We start from the raw sequence: 26,246 nt of genomic DNA on the forward strand, positions 1-26,246 counted from the left end.
CCACTGTGAGCAAATACCAGCCGAGCGGCTCGCTGACATATTCTGATGGTGTGATTCAATACTGGTGGTGGTTGTAAGCTTGGGATTAGCCACTGCTACCTCTGTTTCACTCTAACTAAACCACCCACCTGGCTGTGGTTCTCATTCACCTGCTCCCCTGTGGTAATCCCTTTTTTTTTTCTGTCTCGGTGTATATACTATACTGTAATTAATGCAAGCATGAGATCTCGTGCCAGTGCAATACGCAAGAGCTTTGAAGTCAAAAATTCCAAGTGTATGACTCACTGATGTGTGCAATTTGGAAACTTTCCAGGAATTCATTATAAATGCCAGATTCTCTTATTAAAATAATAAAAAAGAAATATATAAAGACCATAATCCCCACTGTATATTCAGTAATTTCTCTGCCAGATATTCCACACACACACACATTCATGGTTGGATTCCTTGTTGGGAAAAGAGGCTTCTCTGTCTCTGGATATGATGCTGATAATCTATGTGAATATTGGCCGGTAGGGGGCGTGTGGCACCTACAGATAGTAGCCCTCTGCTGTGACTTCAGTCCTCCTGGGTTTCAGCAAAAAAATATATATTTAAAAAAACAGCACAGGTGCAGACCAGAGTGAATTCTAATCAGCATTGACACTGCTGCTCAACAGCCCTAATCACTTCGTAAAAGCAAACATTAACACGTCTAGTGCAGCCAAAAAAACAACAAAAAAACATGCGTAATGCTGGGTTTTGGGGAGGGAAATAAAGGAAAATACAGTGTTTAAGGTAGGAAAGAAAGCAACCAAGAAAGCAATTGTAGCTCCAGTCTCAGCTCAGGTAAGGATTTAAGGTGTTATCCTGTCTGTCCAGTTAACCAAGCAGAACTGAAATCTTTGTTTGGTTTGATTTTTTTTATAACAACTCCGCCTCCAACATCCGAGCAGCCAAACTGTCCAGTCCTCCCCCCCCCACCCCGGAGGAAGCGCACCAGCAGGGCCTGGCTCTCCGCCTGTCTTTACGGAGGTGGGGGGGTATTTTCGTATGCATGTGCGTGCCTGGCCGTGTCCGATCCAAATAGATTCGCCTCACGTCACCTTCCTACCCACCCACCCGCCACCCACCACCCCATGCACATAAAAAATTCATTAGAGCGCAGCCCGGTGCTGCAAGAAATGTCTGTCTGACTGAATAACTCATTGAGTCGAAATTCCTCCAGTTAATGTGAAATTATTTCTTTTTTTCTCCCTATTCAATTTTCTTTCTTTTTTTGCTGCAAATAACTGGAGGTGTCGCGAAATGGCACCACAATACGCGCACGTCCCCGTCCCGTTTCTGTGCCATGATTAATATTAAAACTATCAGAAATAGGAGGAATATTTTTTACAGCGTGATACAAACCCCATAAAACATTCATCTTCGAATTCTCACCCCTCTCTCTCTCCTATCTCTCTCTTTTCTGTCTCTTCCCTGCCAAACGCACCTCGCCGCTGCCCCGCCCTCCCTTTCTCCTCCACCTCTCTCCGTTGGTAAACGCACACTGATGCGCACCAGTGCGGCCGTACATCCGTGCTCACAGGCTCGACCGCACACTTTTTTTCCCTCCCTTTCCGTGCACTTGGGATAATATACAGCAGCAGTGTTGTGGGTTAGGAGGAGGAGGGGAGAGAAAAAAAAATCAAGTGACGGACTGGATATTGCGCTGCGATTTCAGAAAAGAAGAAGAAAAGAAAAAAGAAAAGAAAGATGGATCCAATACTGTTTTTTCGCCCGCGTCGCTGATTCTTCTCCACTTCTGCACTTCAGAGCTCCTACTCCAGAGCTGTCCTATATTTTTGGGGGGAGGTGTCGACTGGTGTTATCCCAATTTGGATGTTATTGCTGACTGCTTTTCTTTTATTCCTGTGTGTGCGCTTGAACCCCTTCGTCCACATGACTGAGCCAGGGTGCAGCCGGAGACGTGGCTCCCCACTCGGGAAGACCTACGGCTAAAGTTTGAAGGGTGGGCAAAGGTGGTGCTTTTGTCCGTTTCCCTCCACCTCGCTCTGGATTTGCAATCACCCCACAAAAATTGCAATAAATAGCGGATATCTTTTCCCCCTTCCCCTCCTCTTGCGCACGGTGGGATTCACTTGGATTTTATACAGCAACTGGATTTCACCCTCCCCGTCTAAGGCTAAAATCATGAAGACCGTTCTTATTGATGGTGAGTATGAAAGGCTGCACATACACGGAGACAGCAGGGCGTCTTTTCTGGTAAAGTTTCCACACGAGGCAGGCAGAGACAGGAGGATCCCGCTGGGTTACTGCGCACTGATAAAAATCGGTTGCAGTGTCATATCCGCTGTGTGGAGACACAACCGAAGACAAATCAAGTGTCCTAATTGGAGTTTACTCCTCTGGCACCCCGGTGGTTTGATTAAACTCGTGCAAGAGAGAGAGAATAGAAGGAATCTGTGCTGTATTTTTATTTCTGGCACCAATATCAGATGTGGAGATTGCGGCTGGAAACGACCTTGAGTCTTAATTGAGTCATAATTCAGAGCAGATTTTGTGCGTCCTGGCTTTGTTTTTCCCCTCTTATGTATGTGTATGTGTATGTGTGCGTGCGTGCGTATTAGTGCGCAAGCGTGCGAGTGACAGGCCGTGTAGTGTTTGTGGCAGTCAATATGCTCTGCATGATATCGCAACTTAACCCGGGCGTCCGCTTCAGCCCGTCTGGACGCTGTGGGCTGAGCTCCTTTTTGATGAAGTCTGCAGATGGTCCGCTTGGCCGCCCAATAATACCGCTTCTCCAGCTCCTTGGCTTCTAATTGGTGTTTTCGTGGCATCATCCCACTCAGGGTGCCCTCGCCAGAGTGACAGGGAAATTGGGCCTTGTGGCTTTTTCTTTTTTCCCTCACTGGACTTGGTGTGAGCAGGAATGCTCCACCTCAACTCCCGCCAGAAATGGCTAAGAATGTCTTCTTTTTCTTGGCAAAAGGCGCATGTGTGGAGGCTGTGGGGAGTTTGTGTGCGCACTGATAGGTGAAGAGAGGGAGGGGAGGAAAGGATGAGGCACCTGGCGTGTCAGTGCGTGTCTTCCTGCACCTGATTGTACACAAGCCTGCTTCTTCTTTTTTTTTTTTTTTGCAAGTGGCTCATGTTTAATGCAGTGCAGGGAGAACAACAAAGGCATGGCGTGTGCTGGGTGATAAGCAGCACAGTCAGATAAGTGCATGTAGGATCTCCAGTTTGTTCCATCAGGAGCGTGTGTGGATGGACACCCCCCTCCCACCACCACACACATTTCCACCCTGCCCCACCCCTGCCTCTCTCTCTCTCACACACACACACACACACACACACACACACACACACACACACACACACACACACACACACACACACACACACACACACACACACACACAGCTTATGCAACACGCTGTACACACTCACGTTGTTCATTACTTGGCTGAAACTGCAGGATTATGGTAAGAAAGCCGCAGATTATTGTGTGGCCCACGGAATAACTTTGCATTTTCACAACTGGCACAAAAAAAGAAAAAATCAAAGAGGCACATCTGCTTCTGCATTCTCTTTCATATGTCACAGGGTGATGCAAATTCAAGTGCACACCCCTCCATTGGCACAGAATGGCTCTGGGTCCCTCAGAAGCCTACAGGCAAGTTTTCATCATCCTGACTGCTGGCGTGATTTAGCGCCAGGCACTTGACACACACCTATGTCTGATTCCCCTCTTCTTCTTCTGCTTCTTCCTGCTGCAATTATAATTGGTATCCATCTCTCATGCTCCTGATTTGGCTGAGAACATATGGCCTGTCGCGTCTTGTGTTTGTAGTGTGAGAGAGAGGAGGGACTTTCATTTACACTCTTTTTCACCCAGTCAGCATATGATCAAATGCCTCTGTGGGAAAGCTGTTGCTCGGGGGTGCCATTGCTCCCTGTCTGCTGCCAAGCAAAGCCAATAAAGTCCAAATGAATGGATAAAACCATTATGGTGGAACTAAAAGCTTTCTCTTCAGGAGTTTTAAACCACTACACAATAACGCCCCCTTTTCCCCCCTCTTTTCTTTCAATTAGTTAACTTTGCTGTTTTTTCGGTTTTTTTTGGCAGCGCCTCGCCAAAATAAAACACTGTCCTATTTTCGAAAATAGGCCACAATGATGCAGCTGAGGTGGCGAGATAATTGTTCAGAACGTATTAAAGAAAAAGATGCAACAACAAACAACAACAAAAAAGAAAGAAATAAGGAACAATAGCTGATTTGCATTGCAGCATTAGGTGGGATCAAACATCATGCCATAAACGCTGACAATGAGACGAGGCATCCTGAAAGGGAATGTGAAATTGATCCATCTTTGTGTTTGTATGGATGTTTATACAAGCTGGGCTGGGAGGGATAATGTGTGTGTGGGTGTAGTGATGTTGCGTGAGTTTATGGGGAGGTCTGAGGAGGGGGGGGGGAGGCGGGTGAAGAAGAAAGACAGGAAATGCGTGTTATTGCAAAGGTGTCTTTCATCGTGCGAGATGAAGAATTAGAAAGTAGCTTTGGAGATGTTGTTTACATCCTTGCGAGTTTCTTCTTAATTGGTCAACAAAGAGACTGCTCTAGGGGAAAAAAATGTAGGATTTTGACATCCCTGCTGTACAAATCACTTGATCCTCATATATCTGTAGCTGGTGAGGCTGGTGATCAATACAACCTCGATTACTCTGGCAGGTGCTCAGCTTTCTGCCTTTCATTTCGAGCTTTTCTGCCTGAATTTCATCACACTCCACCATCTCCCCCTCTCTTATTTAGTCACTTTTCTAGTCTAGGGTGGTGCTACAAGCAAGGCCTTTAAGCTACGAGGACTAATAAGCCTCATTGCCTGTGCCAGAGACCTGAGAAGCTCTAAGAGGAAGAGAGTTCTGCTGTTGTTGCAGTTTCTGTTGGCCACCAATAGAGGTCGATAGAGGTCACTGATTGTATTGTTGCACCTTTGTGATGGACGTTTTTGGGGTCAGAACTGTCATGATGGAAGCAACAGGTGGTTTGACAGCAGAAATCACACTGAAGGAGGTAAACAGAGTGGTTTGCTCGGCAATTCAGCAACAAAACACAGCAGCACTGACGTCTGGATTGTCAGTGAATGCAGCAGGAACTCAGAGTAAATACAGAAAGGTAGCCTCACTGGCTCTAGAAATTCAGGCTTGGATCCACTTGTCTTTTCCTTGTATGAGCAACAGTGCAATTTTTATTTGCTCCATCACAAGTCAGTGAAATTTCCTTCTCATGACTCATTCACCTGTGCAGCCAGATAAATATTTAACACATCTCACTAACAGATAGTGTTATAACCGTTTGGTACATTTATATTTATAGTTAAATCCATTTAATTACGTCCAAAATCTAACTGTTCTCCTCATGTAATGCACTGTTGGGTGCTGTAATAGCATCTCAGGGGAGATCCTGTTGCATTAAGATAAGAAAATCTAGTTTTTACAAGCAATTATACATTTTAGCAAGTTTTATTTCATTCTTTGAAGCTCAATTTGTTTTTTGATGTTACACATTGCATATTTTGACAGTCTTATAAACCATTTTGTACATGTTTTATTGCAATTTCATCAATAATGTTGCAATGTTTTAAATTTGGGTGTTTGGGTGCAGCAGGAACTGAGAGTAAATACAGAAAAGTAGCCTCATTGACTCCAGAAATTCAGTCTTGGATCCACTTATCTTTGTCTTCTATGAGCAACAGTGCAATTTTTATTTGCTCTATCACAGCAAAAATCTCACGTCAGTGAAATTTCCTTCTAATGAATCATTCACCTGTGCAGCCAGATACATATTTAGCACATCTGACCAATACATAGTGTAAGAACTGTTACATTTGTAGTTTTAGTTAAATCCATGTAATTCTGTCCAAAATCTAACTGTTCTCCTCATGTAATGCACTTTTGGGTAATAGCATCTTTGGGGAGGTGTTGTTGAATTAAGATGAGAAGATCGAGTTTTATTTAATTCTTGGAAGCTCATTTGGTATTTTGACATAACATATTGCATATTGTGACAGTCTAATAAACTATTTAAAAGCCATTTTACTGCAATTGCATCATTAGTGTCATTGTGTTGTTTGAAATTTGACTATTTAATGATGATTTAACATTTCCAATTAATGGATAATTGTATTATCAGTCAGCACACATACCCACAACATACAAGAATTTGCAATCCATTGTATTCATGCTGCATTTTTCATGGATCTGCTGCTGTTTAAAGGATAAAGATGGTAATATTTTGTGCTACAGAGCCTGGTGGTATTCATGCCTTAGTTACAGTGACAGACTGCAGCAGGCTATCTGAGAGTGGATCTGCTATGTTCACTGCATCCTGATGAGCACGCTCCTTCAGGGGCTTCTTTTAATTGGCCGCGCCCTTCAAGTAGCACTGCATTTGTTTATACAGTACATGCCGACGCACTCACACACACACACACAAACACACGCACACACAGTCATGCTGGCCTGCGATATCCTTGGAACCATCCACTGTAGGTTATCCCAGTCTCCCAGCCCTTCACTGCTAATCAGCAAGACAGAGGAACTAAGTGGATAAACGAGAAAAAAAATTCTATTTGTTTATACAGAGGAAGCTAAGGGGCGAAAATTTACAGAAAGCAGTGGAAATGAAATACACTATTCCCCCAGATTACCAGTCCTTAATCCTCTCTGTGGGTTATTATTGTTCTGTCAGCATGTATGGAGAAACAACCAGCAGAAGGCAGATTCTAACCCTCTTCCTCCACCACTTAAGAACAGAATGTGTTGGCTCATGTCTTGAGGATGGTGTTGAGGAAGGACTGGATGAATTACGGTTATGCAACTTTTAGGGTGGTGATGCGGGCGGAGTCTTTATGGGGGGATTTATTTGTGTTTTTTTCTGCAAAAATCCACTCTGACACTGTACCATAATCCTTTAAAGGTGCCTATGCTTAACAGAGGCTCAAACCCTCCAGTGGAACCAGCCCTTAAGAGAAAAGACAAGGAGTTGACACACAACATGTAGTAGCAGCAGCAGAGGGATGTTGACCACCAAGGAGAGCAAAAAAAAAAAAAAAAATATGCATCTGTTGATTCCTTTAACACGCCAGTAACATTCTAGCCCTCCACCCACTTCAGCATGCACAAACAGATCCAGCTAATTTGTCCGAACACGCTGCCCAGCTCATTCCGCTGCACGGTGTCATCTTTCAATCTGTGGTTTCACGGTTGTTCTGGCTGCGACCTTGGAACTCACAGTGCCCACTTTTTTTCCCGTTTGTGTATCCATAAAAACGAAGAATAAAAATAGGTTGCACGGTCGCACCTAATCCCATTGCAGATGTGAAGGTGTGCGCTGAGCCGCCTGAACGTCGCCGACGCTGATTATACCACAATGGGAGAGGCTGACTGATGGCCTAGTAAATTGTTAATTAGACGGAGCAGAAGCCGCTCTTAAATTAGACGCATGAATGGAGCCATTGTCAGAGTTATAAGTCAACCGCTGCTCCTGCTTCTCCACTGCCGTTCACACAAAGTGGCCAGCGGATCCAAGGTGAGGATAACTGATCAACACCAAAACAAATATAGATAAATGTACAGGTCAATGGATTCTTCTGGTTCACGGTGGTGCTTCAGGCAATAAAAAGCTTGTAATATGAAAGAAGCATAATAGTGAAAACAGTGAATCCAAAAAAATCCAGTGGTCTGAAGATGGATAGATAGATAGATAGATAGATAGATAGATAGATAGAAATTTACATTCAAAACAGGAAGTAAATCGCGCTGGCTTGAAAAAATAAGGTCAAAAATGCTGATATTTACAATAAAAGGTGTAAAAATGGCTGGTATTTACAATGAAATAGACTATTACAAAAGTACAAAGAGTACAATGTGAAAATGTAACTACTAAAAGCATATTGGTAAGAAGTAACCTTGATCGTGAGCTCTTAGGTTGTCATTTATTAGTTTTTTGGTCATTTTATGTCTTTGTGGGGGAATAACTTCAATGTGAGAAGAGCAACTTTAATGTAGGATAGTATAATTATGGAAGAGTTAACTAAAGGTCAAAGGGTTAAGAAGATGTGTTTGCACCCTTAAATGTTTTTGTCTTTGGGAAGATGGGCAGGAAAACTACCACAAAACTTACAACCTTTTTACAACGAGCCAATAGGAAGGAGTTTCTGTTCACTGTAAAAGCTGTTTGCACTTCCGATGTACAACCTGATCTGAAGTGTGCACCCAGTTAGTTGCTCTTCAAGTTTTTTAGAGGCAAGATAGCCTGAAGAAGAACCTCAGATTGATTTTTCTTCCTTCCACAGATAGATAAATAATCTCTTATTAGTTATTTTTAGCTGCGTTGATCTCGTTAGCGTTGGTGACACAAAATGAACTCTCAACCAATCCTTCTGATCATCCCGAGTGCCTGTTGTTGTGATTATTATTGTGATTTATTTTTAAAAACTCGACAGATGGGGAGTCGTGTGTTTTTGATGCAGCGTCTTATATACCGAATCCCCATGGCACTGCATACTGGAAGTGCTTTAAACAATGGGCTTCACCTTTTCCTCTACTGTACCCATTGTTAGATTCTATTCTGGTTATGTATCTTCATTCAAAGTGAAAGTTCTAAAGGATCACTTCAGGGTGTTTTATGTGAAGGACATATACTGTATGCTGAAGATTGCATATATTAGCAAGCTTTCAAAAGGTAGCTCTGCAGTGAAAGCACAAGAAAAACAAAACCTTGAGATGATGGCTAACCATAAGTTAGACAGAAAGATAGGCAGATAGATAGGTAGATAAATAGACAGACCTCCGTTTAAGGGGGTGGTAGAACAAAAGTTTTCAGAGATACAGTTGAGAGACTGCACTTTCAGTCACATTGCAATACATCCAGAACAGCAACTTGTCTTGCAGTGGAGCCTGGTAGTTGAAATATGTATGGGGAGCCCTTCAAAAGAAATAAGTCATCACTCCTCAGATTGAGGGGAAATTGATCTGTTATAGATGTCAAAGCTCATTCCGTAGGTGCTCATCATATAAAGTATATACCAGTTCTGGTGGCTTTATGCGGGAATTCCACAAATTTTAAGCGGCTGATAACTTTCTTTCATGCACAAATCGGTGTCTTCAGTGGCAGGTGGGAGTAAAAAAAGGATTTGTACAGCGGGGAATGTATAATCCTGCAACTGCTACAGGAGGAAAGAGTTACTAAACATACTCGCAAGTTTAAAAAAGGGGAGGGAGAATCAATGAAGATCCCACTCGACTGCTGCAATAAGAGTAGCCTATAACCTTCACTTTGAGAGAACAACACTTCTCTGTATCTGCATGTAATTGGACAGGGCAAAGGGAAAACGAAACAAAGGAAGGCGACTCCATTCGAGCTGAGATGCAAAGTCTGTGTTTAGGGATGTTCATGAGCATCAGGTTTTGCTCTCAGTCCTACCAGGAGGCTCCAGCGTAGGTTATTCTTATTAAAATGCAAATCTGATGAGTGTGCTTCATCCCCTTTTTGTCCCTGTGGATTGTGTTCCAAATACATATTCCTTCTTTACCGTCTTTCCCTTTTCTCCCGCTCGCATTGTGTTGGTCATTCTTCTAATTCCATTGCGCTCTCACCCACGTTGTCGCTCATCTTTCCTGTCTTCACTCTCAGGTGTAAATGCTGATTATCTTGTGTCGATATCAGGCCACGGCAAATTAAATGTGACCGCAGCTGGCCTGCCAGGACGTCCATTATAATGATATCTGTAATCTGCTGTGCTCAGGGGAAGCAGCGGGGAGGGATGGCAAGATAGTAGGGGATGATGATGATGGAGGGGGGATTCGGTATGGATCCGGTTGGCTGGCAGGAAAGTGGTGGATTTTAGCCGCTGAAGTGGTTCAAATGGAGTCGTATGAACTAAAGTACCATCCAAAACTGTAGCAAAACCCAAAGCTGAGGTCGTGAACTCTAGTTTTTCCTTTCAGTCTAGCTTTTTTCAGTTTTTAAAGTACAACTTGCTCTTTGTTGACATATTTCGGCACCGGTAATTGTGATTTCACCACTTAATCTGTTTCTTCTCTGTTTTAGACAGAGAAGAAACCCGTTTCATGAGTACATCTTTGTCTGTTCAAGGGATGGACCAATCATCAGCCTGACCAATTATTGTGGCTGATGTTTGGCACTTTTCTGATTATCAAAATCATTCTTTTTATTGGCTGATTATCAATAAATTAAAAGCTCTACCTCAGCTCTGATGCAGCCTCCTCATTGTGCCTGTTATCACTGTGTGGTCTCAGAAATATCTCTCAAGCAGCAAAAACTGAACAAGAAACGCAAGCCAGGAAGTTAGCTTCGCAGTGGCTAAGGCTATACTAGTTTATTTTAGTGCATAATAAAAGCAATAGAACAGACAAATATTAAGAAAATAGTCAAGAACTGCAGAAGATAAACTGATCAAAGTTATCAGCTTTTCTTGATTGCCAAAAATCAGCATCGATATCGGCCCTGAAAAATCCATATCAATCGATCCCTAGTGTGTTCAACCATATGGAGACTATAAGTGATCGTGATAAGCACACATCAGGATATTTTCATCCTTATGCCAACCAATGCAGCTACTAGATTTTAAAAAAATGCACCACTTCATGTTGCACAGACCATATTTTCTTCTCCCTAAGAAAGATCTACACCGAGCGTTAGCAAGTATGGGTGCTTTATTTCTCCGTAAAATGTCATCAGTTGGTGATAGAGTCTCAGAATGGAAATGTATCCATCCGAAAGTATTGTGGATGATTATACCGGGCTGCTGTGCAAGACAAGAAACAACAGCGTTTAGATCCTGCAGTGCAGCACTTTGACACGACTCTCGGCGCATAAGAATAGGCAGAGCATCTGTGTAACAAAATTCCCATGGAATCCCTTTGACATTCAGGATCGGGGAGCACAAAGACGGAATTGATCAGATGAGCGGCAAAAAAAAAAAACAAAACACAGATCGTACCGGGGATATGTCAACCGTTTGCGGTGCACGTCAACTTTGGCTCGCTGTCGGCACCATCTAATCTAAAATGGTGCTTGTTTTCACGTCTGTACGTGTTCCCAGCAAAGCCTATCATCACAGCAATTATTCCAGGGAGAGAGATGAGCACTGCCAACACTCCATCTCTGAGCTGTAAACAAATTATGCTGAGGGGTCTTGATGATGTCTGTGTGAGGAACAAAATAGTCTGAAACCAATTCTGATGGTCCCACTGCTCCGTCTTGGGTCCTCAACCGGCAGATTCCCCCGGGGATGGAAGCTGTGCCATCACTCAGAGAAAACTGGCTGTTATAACGATGCCTTGCAATGTGTAGCATTCATGATGTATGTTTTGTTTTTTTTTTTCCTGAGCTGCATTTATCCATTTTCCATCTCTCATCAAAAGTCCTGACCCCGCCTCTCCATTTGTTTGGATAATGAGTTCTGACAGATCGGGCCTTTCCTCTGTTAGCATAAATCAAAGCCGGAAATTTCCACCTGGCACTTTCAAGAAGTAATTGATAGAGATAACAATTGCCATATGCTTCCTTAAAAAACACAACGCATTTCAACTCGCATGGCAACGAGTCAGTGGAGGTTAATTCCGCCAACATGATTTCATAATTAGTAAAACAACTGGCGGCTCGTGTTTTTTGATCATGTTTAAGCTCTTTTGTCTTGGCGGTTTTCAATAAAACTTTCGGTGCTTTTTTTTTGTGCCGTGGGTAATTGACAGGTTATGTTTTCTCCCCCCTCCATCGCTCCCTTGGAAGGCATTAGCATATTGAGTTTTGTGCCCGACTGAAGCGATTCCCACCATGCCTTTAAAAGGCATCGCATGAATAGGCGGCACATTACACCACAGAGAAATATGAGACGGCAGAGAGAGCACGCTCTTCCTCCACTTTCCCTCTCGGCTCGTACGCACTTCAGGACGAGATCAACAATCCGTTCAGGTACACACAAACACACAGATAAATCGCCCCCCCTCCCCCAATTGCTTACTGACTCACACAAGGCTTTGGCAGGTGGACCATATTTTCAGGAGGGGGTGAGTGTTACATTTCCATCTCCCACAGTTAACTCTGGAGAAACAGCCGTGAAATAGTTACACCTACCCCTCCAAGTTAAAGGCACTTGAGCCTCCCCAGGTTTCTCCCTAGTTTATTGTTGCCTACTCTACCATGATGCTGGAATTAAAGCTGGAAACTATGGAATCTGATCAGCAGTGCAAAATCACACAGAGGCTTTAGGTACAGGGCCACTGCAGAACACTGAATTAAAAGTACTCTCCACTTTGATTCCAGGGTTAATATCTAATATCAGCATCCCAGTACATCAAACAATACCTTTCTACATACATTATTTGCAATATCATGTTTATTCCTCTTAGAAGTATTGACTTTTCTGGGTTTCCGTGCACAACAATGACACAGTTGGTTGCCTTTTCTGTAAATACCTTCCCCAATGTGGAACCATATGTCGTCTAAATTGCCACCCTGTATACTATATAGGAGGAGGCATTCAAATCAATTATGTTACGAGCAATCCGCATGAAAACATGCATGAACGGAATCTACAGAGAGGTTAAGAAAGGTCTCCAGCGTCCATATGTCTCCATTTGCTATTCTAGAAGCCGGCAGATAACAAGAATGGCAGAGCAAAGATCACAAAGCATAAAAAATTAATGCATACATTTAAATAGCTAACGAGAGAACACAAGGATCCGTCTCAATCAGGTTAATTAGTTAAAAGGCAAAAAAAAAAATCATTCGCTATAACTGTCCTTGAAGTTAATGTAGTAATAAATTTGATAGAAAATCAGTTACAGTGCAAAAGTAACATCAGGGGAGTATGCAATTTCCACTGAGATTACTGCAAGACCGCCGCATACTGTACTACATGCAAGCATGAGATGGCTGCCGTTGAGATTTTTATTGCCTCCACTCGACCGCAGTGGAAGCGAACGCCTTGAGTTTTGCTTTTGATGCTCAAAGATTCAAACAATCACAGCTGAAAAGAAGTGTGTCCTTCCAAAAGCAATGCCTTTGTCAGTTGAACTACTTTAGAATGATCCAAAAGACCTTTCCTGCAACGATCTTTATTCAGTATTTCCATCTTCTCAGAGTAGAAAGTGCCCACAGCTAAGACATGGTTTAATCACTTTTAAGTGTTCAGAAGGTTTTGAACATACGAGTAGTTTTTGCATCATCTTTGTTTCCGTTTTTGTATTTGTTCTAAAAATATTCAGATCTTGATTTAAAATAGTATTTTCTCTGATATTCTGTGTATAGATTTTCCAAATTTGTGCTCTTTATTCTTGATTCAGACACTTTGGGAGAAAATGGCAAACAATGAATAGCAGACTCTTGCCTGTAGAAGTGTATTGTCGCGTATTGCAGTTATTAAATGGAGATAACCTTTTGTTTGTGCCTTTTATATTTGGGTACTATCAGGATTTTCTCAGGTAAGTTTCATTTGGATCAAGACATACACTACCATTCAAAAGTAGTTCAAAAGTAATCAGAAATACAGTCTAGACATAGTTAATGTGGTAAATGACTATTGTAGCTGGAAACGGCTGATTTTTAATGGAATATCTCCATAGAGGTACAGAGGAACATTTCCAGCAACCATCACTCCTGTGTTCTAATGCTACATTGTGTTAGCTAATGGTGTTGAAAGGCTCATTGATGATTAGAAAACCCTTGTGCAAATATGTCAGCACATGAATAAAAGTGTGAGTTTTCATGGAAAATTGCCTGGGCGACCCCAAAGTTTTGAGTGGTAGTGTACATTGTACATTTAGTTATTCTGCAGGGTCACTTGTGGTATCACAGTGTTTCCTGTCAATGGATTCTATCCGCACACACCACATCATAATAGAGACCTACTATTTCAGAAGTTACATCATCATGCATTAGAAACCATAAACAGCCATTAGCTTCCTCCAGTGTGAGAGCCCTGCACCTCACCAGCAGCCGTTCAAGGCGTTACTCAGCAAATGGAGACTGGAGACTGGAAACTTTATTGCAGGGGAGCAGATGAAAGGAGATACAGTTTACTGACATGGACTTTATTGGCTCTTTTCCTCAAAGCCGCCTCATTTACTGAATATGCAGGGGTTTTTTTCCTACTGTGCAGGGTGGTGGTGGTGAAAAGCTTTCACTGAGTGAACATCGTCAACCAAAGCTGGAATAACATTGATGCTGGCTGTATTAGTTTAGACATCTTTCACTCCCAAAACACTGAAAACACAGTTCTCTTATTACCGTTTTTATTTTATTTTTTTCCAATTTCTGCGGTACCCATGTTCTTTGTCTTTCACATCATCCCAAGGATATGTTTGCTTTATAATGACATGAAGATGGCTCCCTTTTCTCTCCAGATAATAGGCCCTGCTGATGTTTCATCTGCTCCACTGGAAACTTTTTTTTCCTTTTCCACATTATGTAACTGACATTGAAACAGCTTCTCTATAAGGATTCCTCTGTCAATACAGCTACACACTAATTATGTCTTTTTCATATCAGAGCAGTGAGTGAGTACTGCCTGTGTGTGATACCTCCTCTAATCATTGAATGGGGGTTTATCCTGCCCGCCCTCTGCCATTGCTGTGCAAACTATCCTCCCGTGCACCACCTCCGCCTCAAACGAGATAAAGTCAGAGTGGCGCATATTGGGACTGTATTACAGTATCGACTCCACATCCACTTAACAGGAGAATCAGCTCCGTTTACGACTAATTAAAGCCATTAAAGGGGGCACACGCTAATGCATTTTTGCACAGATAACAGAAACATGGGCGGCAGTGGCAGCCGCTCTCATTTTACCGGCAGGTCAAGATGAGAGTAATTAACTGCGTATTAAAGTCGCAGCGTGACGTGTTTAGGACTAGTCAAGATGGTGGCTTGGGTGCAGAGTGCTAATACGGCTGTCATCAAAACCGGAAGATTGCTTCTTGCACTTAGCTCAAAGCTCCACTCGAAAAAAGAACGAAAAAAAAATCCACGTCCATAAGAAAACAAAGAAGAACATCAAATATTTTGCTGGTGGCAGCATTAGATGAGTGGATCTCCTTTTATCTTCAGCAGTGAGTCAGTTTCCAAGCATCTGCAGTCATACCACATTTTCACTTGGCCTTCGTAAGAACACGTATAGATATAAATACAAAGCTTGCAGCAAGTTTTTGTGGAAACCAAGTACAGTGACAGCTGTTTCCAAGATGCTACTGCTGATTTTTTTGAAGACACCAATTCTCTATTACAGTATTTGCTGAAATTCTGCCCCACTTTGGAGCAACACTCAAGAGTAGTATCTCTTGGGAAAAATTACAGGCTACATCATCAGAAATTACATAAAATTGGCCGGCGAGTTCTGCCCTGCAATGTACCAAGTTGTTTCTACTTCATAACACTTTCATTATCTGCAATTCTAATGGAGGATTATGCAGGTTAAATGCATGAAGGACTTGCATAATGGCTATTACTAGTCGTTTTTAACAGCCTGCAGCCCTATGAGAAGAAAGTGCTCCATTTCCCCTCTACTTGATACACACATATTCCTGTCATACAAACTGCACTGGAGCTAAATCTGCACCTTTGAAAATCCAGCCAGACAGGTGCAGTCGGTGTCTCTCTGCAGGGTAAAATGTACGAATAAGCAGAAATTACATAGATAAATATTCAGCGTCCAGATGTCGATTAAAAAGACAAAACAAAGCCCGCTTTCTGCCACAAGGAGCAAGATAAAAGGAGAGGGCTTTCAGAGTTCCTCCACCTAAGGTAAGCTGTTGCTAAGCTGAGTCTGCAGTTATCTCTTATCCACTGTGCTGAATACAGGAAGAGAGGAAAGGGAAGGGAAAATAAGGGCCAGGCATTCTGTTGCCAGATTGACTCCATCTTCAAAGCGATATTAACATAGCACCAGTTTCCCTTTTATCTTCCTTTAATTTCAAGGATGCCAGCCCAAATTAAAATGCAATGCGACTGAAATAAACCTAAAACATCAGAGACACAAAGGAAGGAGAGAAGGAAGGAGAATAATAAAGAAAAGGAAGACATGCAGGTTGGATACACTGATCTGGTTGCAAGACAACATGGGTCTCGGTAACTACTACCAGTTCAGGTCATACTGCGTCACTATATTCCAGTCTGGGATTGTCTACAGTTTATTGTATAAAACCAACTCATGTCAGATGAAGTTTCTCAAAATGCAAATATAAAACACTAATTGATAAATCCTCCTTGATTGACTGAGTAATTTAGTAGGTGCTGTATATGACATTCAGAGCCACTAGACCAACAGAATCTTAGACTGAAACAAACATGGCAACCACATCTCCCCCTACTTTCACTTTAAATTCTACAAATGTTTTGTGCATAAGAACCAAAATAAAATAAATTTAAAAAAAACAAAACACAAGCCTACATTAGCATTGTAAGATACATTAAATGGTCAAAAACCCAACTGCTGTCAACTCAAGAATTGCAACAAGTGTGCATAAATTTGATAAATTAATGAAATAAATGTTTTTTGTTAAAAAATTGTTTTTTGTTAAAAAATTGTTTTTTGGGGGGGGGGAGGCACTAACCGAACCCTGCATTTTTGCCTTTACAATGCAATGTTAGAGGTCCCTTTTGAAATTTTTCCTGTTTATGAATGACCAAAAGTTTCAACAGGAGGGGCTCACGTGCACAAGCAGAGAAACTCAGATTCCAACGCATACAGAGGGAGAGTGACTTTATCCTCTGCTAAAGACTCTATTTTCCCACTATATCTTTTCATAGCAGAAAGTTGTTTGTTGCTCTATTAATGCAGTATTTAGATACAAATGCTTTAACATTCATCAAGGATGAGATTAGATGTGTACGATTTGAGCTGCAATGGATTTTTTTCCTCACTTCTCACAGAATTTAGTGTTTGGTGGTAACATCAGAAAGTAAAGCTATTAACTTTCTAATAACACTGTGTTGTGTTCCCTTTTTTAAAAAAAATCCCTGGATTCCCAGATGACAGTGTTATTTTATTGGTACACAAAATGTATTCCACAAACACTCCAAGTAGCTGCTTTAATGACTGTTTTCCATGTTGGCAACAGAAGCTAAAGACTTGCAGCTGTTCTCTACTCAGTTTTTCTTTAAAAAAAAAAAAAAAAAAAAAAAAAGCTTCTGATGAGGCAATGATTCCTCCTAAATGTGTTGTGGAAATTAAAGATAAGTTAAGTCACTTGGCCTGAATACAAAATAGAATTAAGTGAAGTTTGTATAAGTCCCTGCAAGCTTCCTATATGTTCATGTCAGCAGCGAGAGGCAAATAAATAGCCTGTTCTGGATTGACTGCCACCACACAACAAAACATACATCTAGCAATGCGACTACAAGACAAAACCCTCATTCTCACTGTCACCTCAGCTCCACATGTACATATATATTTTATTGCCTTTGCGTTCCTTTGAAAGTTTCGTTGCCTGAAGTGTTTGCATCTCAAAACTTGCAGTAAATTTTAACCATGTCCCCTCGGCAGCAGCATACATCCTCCTCGGCGGAGTCAGCCGGCAGCATAATGTTAGAGATCGAATGTCACAACAGCTTCCTGAGCTTCTCAAAAAAGAAGATTTCAGCTGCTCCTTCCCCCATGCGACATCTGCTGTCACAGACATTGCATGTTTAAGATAAAGCAGGGAATAAAGGATCTTGGAAGATGATGTAGCGGGGCTGGTGATGGCACAGAAGATCAGACTGCAGTAGAAGAACTCTGGGAACTGAGGAAGACAGAGAAAGAGGGGGAAAGCATGCATATTAATGCTGCCCTCTGCATTCTCTACTCTCTCACTACTTTGCATAGGGGGTCTTTAGATTTCTTCATTTAACGGCGCCTCCTACACAATATTCCAGCTTCTACATAATGTCCCCACTGAAGCATTCATGAATCACCAAGCTGAGGTTGTTTCAATTCTGTGACATCAATCTGTCACCCTAATTTCCATCCAACTGCCTTTACCTTGGTGTCGACCTGATAGAGGTCTCTGCACTGCATAGAAGTCATTTACCTATGGTATAATGTGGGTAATAACTGACACAGCATATTGACTGGGCTAATTGACATAGAAATTATGGTAGCAAGAAGATAAATGACGGGGTGTCTGCAGTATATTTGTGTCATTAGCTGCACACTGTACCACAGTGAATACCCGAGGAGGTGCTCAGATGGGTTATCTGTCTGAGAGGACGTGATGAAAACAGATGAAAGTGACTGATGCCGAGTAGCTCTCAGCTTGGAGGAGAAGCAGAGACTTAACAAGCAATTTTCAAAGCCCCATATGGCCGTGCATAGCCTTGGCATGTTAGATACACTGCAAGTTGGGTCATCAACCTAGTCATGTATAATGGCAGTTTAATTTCTATTATTCATTGATTATTTGGTCTATAAAACCTAAGGAAAAAAACTGCCTGTTGTAATTTCACAGAGCCTGAGGTTGTTGCATCAGATGTCTTGTTTTCTTTCTGATCAACACATGAAAACAGGAAGATATTCAATATTAAATAATGTTAAGAAAATTTAAAAAAGCAGAAAGTCCTCACAAATAAGCACGTTCTTTAATTAGAAACCTTCTTTTTTTTTGCCCCCACACCTTCAGCTTGAAGCTCAGGCTTTCTGGTATAAATTTGTAGTCTTGAAGCTCGAGCAGAAATAACCCCGTTGGCACCATGATGGATGCTTCTTCAGACTTTAGAGCTCTGCCTTCAAAGCCACAGAACACATCATTCAACTATTTTTACATGCTGAGTAGCACACCTAATGACTGAAATGAGTAAAACTCGCTATTGGACTCAAATAGCATGTTTTATTCCCTATATTTACTGGCTTTTTTTGGTCACCTCCAAATCCTTTGGCTTTTCATACCTGGAAACAATGCAGACTGCAACTGTGGGAAGGCATTTTTGAAATGAGTGCACTGTGAAAAAGATTGGGCTCAACTTGTGTTTGAAAAAAGAAAAACGAATGGTAATGTTTAACTGCGCGATTTGATGTTGGACAGAAAATGTCAAAATACGGTTCAGAAAAAGGGAGCAAGTTAGAGGTTGGTGTGGAACCTCTTTCTAACTGCTTTCACACCATCAACACAATGCCTCAAAACCAGTTCCAGGACTTCCTGACAGCATAAAGGGCTTCTAAGTGGCTCACAGACACGTATTCAGATTTTGGGTGGCATCCGAAGTCAACAGGTGCCAGAATACAACAGCTGCTCCTCGGATGCTCTGAAGTTGCCCTGGGGAGCCTAATGCCAGAGCTGGTTTGGGTTCATCACACGTCCCGCTTTGCATTCCTGTGAGTTTTTAGCAGCAGAAATGGGACATGACAATGAAATGTCGGAGGGAAAGTAGACGTTAGAACAGCAGAAGGAGGGTTTGAACTGGTCCTTTTTTTTCTCCATTTGATTTCTTTCCTGAAGGCATGAGCAGACGTTTCTTTGAGTTTAGAAAAAAATCTGCTTCAGTGAAATAAACAAGGGATGAAAAGAGGGAGGGTCAACTTTGGAGTTCAGGAAATATTTGGTTTCCGAGACGCTTTGAAGTCAACCAAAAACTGCTCGTTATTTATTATCATGATGATTTCCCAATATGAACGCTAAAAGTGGTGCGTTCAGGTGTTGCTAGGAAACATCAGACATCATGACGTCCAGTTGATCGTGCGACCAGACCTCAGTGATCCTGATAAACTGCTACAGAAAACTGAAGTGAGGTTCTGAGCAGAAAGTTCGACCTACAGGGGTTCTGGAGGACGGAGAAGAATCTTGGCGTGTTATTTTAAGACGGAACATCTCAGTGGAAACAGTGTGAAAGAAGGAACATGTAGTTGGGATGTTGATGATTAATTGATTTACTGACATTAACAATTTAACTCCAAGACCAACGACAGGCGTGTTGGAAGGTGTGTTGTAGAGCAACTGTATGTTTTAAGTTCTTGATGGGATAAAGACCTCCTGACCTCTCCAAATAGGCGAGATGGAGAAGGTCTCCGGTTGGTTCCTCTGGTGCCTATTTAAGGAGCCTGCTCTCCCTATTTTATCTGAGCCTCAGAGTGGCCATTGGAGTCCACATGATTGATGTGGTCTCATCTCTCTGGCTGTCACGCTTTCCTGATTAGCAGATACTTTATCGACTGCGTTTTGGGGAGTGTGTCTAGTCTCGCCGCTCACAGGGTAGTGTAAAGCTCTTTTTAAGGGAATAAACTCCAAATGGTGACCTCAGCCCTGATCGTCAAAGTGTCGATTTAAGGTCCCATCATCAGATAAGTTCTCCTGCTTGGATATTAGTCTCGAGGATAAGGGACAAACTGGCAGACTGTTAGTACTCCGAGCCAGATCCTATTGACCGAACAGGAAATACTGGAGTTTGAATAATGGCATTTGCTAAGGTGACAAGCCTCCACTGATGTTTGCTTTTGATGTGGAGTCTTTCTGCTGCCAATAGTATCTATCTGGTCAGCCTGCAGAGCACATCAATCCTGCAAGCCTCTCAAAGAATTAACTCTTTTTTTGCATGTATGAAAAATACCAAACAAGAAACTATTTCAAACAGGCCTGATAGTACATTTAAATATACAAGCGGATTTCCTGCTGTTGTTTGCTTATCCCTGCTTTGTGCTTCATTTCAGGAGGAAAAAAATATATATATTAAAAAAAATAAATAAATAACTGTAATCCACAAAGTCTCTCTTTCCTCACAATAAGGTGATGGCTTAGCATTTTCAGCCCTAAGCTCTGCTGGCTGTATCAGAGGGCAGCCTTAACAGAGGAGATTGCACGGCCCTGTGTAATAGGCCACTTCACTTATAAAGAGCAGGTGCTTATCTTGTCCATATAAGATCATTTGGTCAGGATGATCGGGCGTGCAGACATTAGGTCGCGACCCTCATGTTCACTTCTGTGTCGGCTGGCAATCTCCAGGGCAGAACAAGCTCTCAAGTGAGGGGATACCGAGGAAAAGTCCATTGAATTAAATACTTTATTTAGTTAGAATCACAGTTTTCTTTCCAGAGCCTTTTTCTTTCCCTTCCTTTTGTATCTTGCCCTGTGTAATGGAGTCGTGGTTAAGAGAACTAATTTGTTCCACAAAGGGAAGCAAGAATGCTTAGATAATAGGTCTGAGTCAGGGGGATTGTCAGCATTGTTTTTCTATGCCCTGTTAATTCATAATGAGAAGACAAGACAAAAGACTCAAAGTTAGAGGAGGGAGGTGAAATCAGTTAGCAACTTTTGATTAGGATTTACTAGCACATGGCCTTCTGTCACATCATGGCACCAAGGCTGTCTGTTTTATGTCGTTACCATGGCAGTCTATCACATTCCTTCCCCGCATTCACGACACTGCTTTGCTTGTCTACTCATTACTCAACATTAGAGAATGCCTTTCATTCTGGCATTTAACCCAACGCATCTCTGAATTGAAATGGAGAATTTTTTTTGATATGTGAAATCCTACAAACCAGAAACAAGCAGCTTGGTGTAACACAGACGTTGCATGTAGGCGTCTTTCTGCCCCAAACCAAAAAATTTGCCCTCATGAAGCAAAGAGTTTTGACAGGGAGCCAGCATCGTAAACAGTCAGGGTTTTCCAGTGTTATGACGGCAAAGACTGGGATGAAGATGAAGCAGAAATCAAACCACGGCGGTGGCGGCGGCGTTGCACCATTCATGCCCAAAGACACACGTGTTAATATGGAATTACATCGTGCAGAATTATGAGATTCTGAAACAGTTGGCAGCGGCAAAAAGGATGCTGCAGATGTTTCTGTGCAGTGCAGATAATCACAATTTATGCTGATGTGTTGTATGATGTTAGTTTTGTTTAATTAAACTTCACTGCTTCCTAGTGTAGCGTTGGATTGTTAAACTTTACGATTGCTGCACATTAATCCAACAGCGTCTCGGTTCAATTTAATTTCTGTCATTTCTTCAGTCCAAACATGTTGAAACGGGTTTCTTGTATGTTTTCTTCATTTGGCTCGCCTGGTGTTGGCATTTCAGTGTTGAATCATCACACGTTATTAAATCAAATCTGCTGCTGGCAATGCACAATGGAGAATTTCTAAAGTCGAGCGGAAGAAGGTCTCGTTAATGGATTGCATTCTGTTTTATCTCGCACATAATGAATCTTTCTATTAATGTTGTGCTGACTTTGATGTTGATCCACAAGCGTATACACCATTAGTCATCAAGCTGTCTACTTCGCACCGTATTATGTGCTTCTTTTTTTTCTCGCCACTGTAGCACACACTTTTTCACAGCCTTTGATGCCAAACTGCTTTATTATTCATCAACATACTTGTAAACCCGGTTACAAAAAACATTCATCCACCTGTTTCCAGTTTTCACACCATCCATCCATCCATCCATCCATCCATCCATCCATGAGCACTGAAAGAGGCACATGGCAGTACTAGAATCAAGGAACTGATGCTGGTACATAAATAAATCTTCATCCTCATAATCACTTCAATTGTGCATGCTTTCAAAACATGAGATTTTCAAATGTAATGGCACAAATAACACGCTGTTAAGATTAACAGTACTTTGCAGTGTGCAGCTCTAAAGCCATAAGGGAGTAGGATGAACACTAGGGGGCAAGCTTAAGCCTTTCTCCCATGTCCACAGCATATTTAGGCAATTGGATCTCCCGTTTCCTCTTCCAAGACTTCAGATTGTGTGTGTTTGCTTCACAGTGGTGTACGCCTGCGACAGACTGTGAACTCACACGTATTTGTTTGGGTGTGGGCTTGAGCCACCCACGTTAATCTTAATCCAAACAAATAAAAAACACCGTTCATAAGGTCCCTTAGTTTTCTGATTGAAGCAAATTGTTTGGATTTCTGGCATCTTGGATTAAGAATGAATTGCATCCCCCAAGTCTTTCTTTTTTTCTTTCCCTCTCTCCCCGTGCCCCCTGCACACCCTGTCAGGTCTCTGTTGTTGTAGGTTGTCTTTTCAGATACACTAGCCTTTCTCTCTTTATTCTCCTCTGCTTTTATACTCCGTGTTGAGGCTTCCTCATTGTACCGAGGCTGTTTTATTTCTCTCTCTCTCCTGCCTCAGTCCATCGACTCCCTTCCTCCTGCTCCTCTGCTATATCCAGAGCCTGTCTCGTTGCACGGCGGCTCCTTTGCAGTGTCGGCCTCAATTTGCATCACTCCTCGGTGTGGCGGTGTCAGCTCGGGCCTCCTGATCAAATCCTAGCAGCTGATGACTGCTTTCATCCCATGCTTAGCCACCTTGTGTTTGTGCAACCGCCTCCCCTGTTTTCCCACAATTCTTTGCTGGTGCAGGAGCGGTGGCCGCCTGTGTCTGCTGGTTTGTCTGCTGTGTTGGTCTGTCTGTTGTTTGTTGCCAGGGATCGGAGAACAGATGGTCCGCTACGTTTCCCCCTGCAGAGGGTGAGCGCTACAAAGTGCAGCATCATGCAAGATGGGGATTTTTACTGCAGAAATCTCTTCAACTTTGTGTGAATATCAGCACAAATAAATACTACTTTATTATATTCTGAGCACAAAGGTCTCTCTGTGTACTTCCCTGCATTCTCTGCTCATTCTTTGAAAGTTTTATCCTCTTTACATATTTAATTAAAGACTGCAATCATTGCTCTCGACGGATTTCAACATGCAACCAGTAAATTCTTAAAACCTCTGTTAGGGAACTCTTTGTACTATAGCAGTCTGAAATCCACAGCTACTTCACAATCCCAGCGTTATGGGTTTCAGCAGATCTCCCTGGGCATTGCTGTTCTAGCTAGAAATATATTTGTAAGAAAGTAGCATCGGTTCAAGCATGTAGGCGGGACAACCCCCTCCCCAAACACACACATACCCTGAAGGATGAGTGGGCTCAGCGTGGTAACTCTCGAGAGAGACGAGCTCTTGCTAAAATATTAACAAGGTGCATGAATTCATTTCACTTAAAGGACTTAATTTAATTTCCTGCCAGTGACTGTTGCCACTGATACTGCCAAAGCGCATTGAGTGGCGGATATTGGTACACTGGCTGATATAACATTTCGTGCATCCACCATCACGCTGCACTGAATTGTGCCGCTCACAGCAGAAGTGCATTTTTTAACTGCTAATGAATCAGTTGTGTTTGGGCCAATGCCAGGCACTCAGAAGCCAAGATTAAAACTCTGCTCTTGCTAATCATAACAAAAGCCATGGGATTAGTCATTGGAGATAGAGTCAAGGTCCTTGCCCACACAGCTAAGTGAGCTCTTATCTTGGCCCAGCCGGTAATGCCATTAATCATAAATGGCATGTCATGTTCATGAGCAAGTGTGGAAGCTCCATAAGCTGCCGATGAGCTCTGAAAGTGCATCGTGCTTTGTTCTAGTGAGTTCATGCAGAGCCGTGTGGATACTGTATGAAGATGAGCCAGGGTTCTGTAGGTTACTCATGCAATAAAAAAGGTAATATCAACACATTGAGGCTTCTTCTCTTGGTGCCGAGTTCATTGCAGACTCTTGTCTTGGTATTGAGAGTAATGATAATCTGTGTGAGCTTAATTTGCTCCTCAGCACAGACACAGAGCCTCCATGTTCTTGTTTACTCTACTTTCCTGGAGGCGGTTTACCATAGATATAGCCAACAAAAGTGGGAGAGTAAACGTAATCTATTGTTAACCACGGCAGTTGCTGCACGGCTTCTATCTCTAGATGCCCTGTAGAAATGCACTGGTGTACCTGTGAAGATACATGTAGCTACAGTAGCTCACCCTGCTTTGTTTCATCTGACTCCAAGCTATTTTTCCTCAACGCACAACACACTGTTGTTCTTATGACCTTTGATTGAGCAGATTTCCCCCAGGAGAGAGCAAAATTATCATCTTTGGTGCTCCCTGTGTAAAATCGTGCATAACTTTAATTGCCAGCCAGTGATGGGGTCTCTGAGAAAGCCCTAAAACGTGAGTGCTTACATCAGCGGGCACTAGTAAATTAGCATGACAGTGGCAGGTGGCTGCGTTGGGAGTAAAGGGGGAGGTGGCGGGGGAGACGTGGGGGATATGAGCTCAGCACAATGATTGAAATCCCTGCTGTCAGGTGATGGCTGCTCAGGTGATGTGGCACAAAGCAAGAGCCTCACTAAGCAAGAATGCAGAGGAGACTTTAAAGGTTTTCATACGAGAGGGGATCAGGAGGGATTTCGTCCAGTGCTGTCGGTTTCTGTCTTGTTTTTCATCAGGGCCTCGTGTCACGCAGCCGGCAGACGTATATGCATAATGTGAAGAGGCACGTGTCCAAACCAACCAGCTAATACAAACACATCAGAGGAGCAGGAGAGTACACATCCTGCCATAAATGTTAACACAAACAATCAAAGGATGTTAAGTAGAAAAGAGGATTAACTTGAAAAGACTTGATGGCTTCTTACAACAAGTACTTTGGATATGTCCATGCCAAGTGAGCAATATCTTCAAGGTATTAGCTTAGACCGGGATATGTGAACATTTGAGATAACGGTGGTTATCTCAATTGTCCATGGACCCATGTAACTTCCTTTTCACACTCATCATTTATATTTAAAGATCCAAATTTTCCTCTATTGAGCTTAGTGAGTCAGTGTTTCGCAGCAATGAAAAAGTACATTTGTTCAAACATCTTGCTGCCCAAGGACAATTCTGATGTATTGCCAATCTGTTACATTTTCAACTCATTTATATAGATATATCTCAAGGCACTTCACATAGTAAAGTGAAGACCTTAGGAGCTTTATGCAGAGAACCTTTGCAATCCCTCTGAGCAAGCAGTTGGCGACAGCGCAAAGGACAAAAGAAACCTTCAGCAGAATCAGGCTAAGGGAGGGTGTTCATCTGCCTCGACCAGTCGGGGTGAGGGGGTCAAATATTAAATTTTAACTCCACAATAATTTGCTTAACAGCTGTGATGAAGTAGTTTCAATACTGGTGAAATAACTGCAATAATGTTGGTGGTGTAAGGTGCACACAACAATCCAGAAGTTGCTATGCTAAAGATGCTAGTGTGCCAATCAGACATTAATGATCAATTTCTTACATAAAGATTGAACTGATCAACTAAATAATCTATTTTTCATTTCTTTCCCTGACATAATATGATACATCTAGAGTTTTGGCATTTGGGTACATCTTCAGGACTTTAGTAACTCAAATCTGAACTGAGCTTTACTTTTATAGCCTTATATTGCACATAACACAG

General features: G+C 42.2%; 1 protein-coding gene across 1 annotated transcript in view; it reads left to right on the forward strand.

The window, feature by feature from the left end:
- The first annotated feature begins 1,507 nt into the window (after positions 1-1,507).
- Positions 1,508-26,246, forward strand: part of rtn4r (reticulon 4 receptor) — a 41,255-nt gene continuing 16,516 nt past the window's right edge. The window contains exon 1 of the mRNA XM_023266438.3: positions 1,508-2,194. Within this exon, the coding sequence (XP_023122206.2) occupies positions 2,173-2,194 (22 nt within the window). The 5' untranslated portion in view covers positions 1,508-2,172. The remainder of the gene's footprint in view (positions 2,195-26,246) is intronic.

This window comes from Amphiprion ocellaris, chromosome 6, assembly GCF_022539595.1.
Source record: "Amphiprion ocellaris isolate individual 3 ecotype Okinawa chromosome 6, ASM2253959v1, whole genome shotgun sequence".
NCBI classification, from domain to species: Eukaryota; Metazoa; Chordata; class Actinopteri; family Pomacentridae; genus Amphiprion; species Amphiprion ocellaris.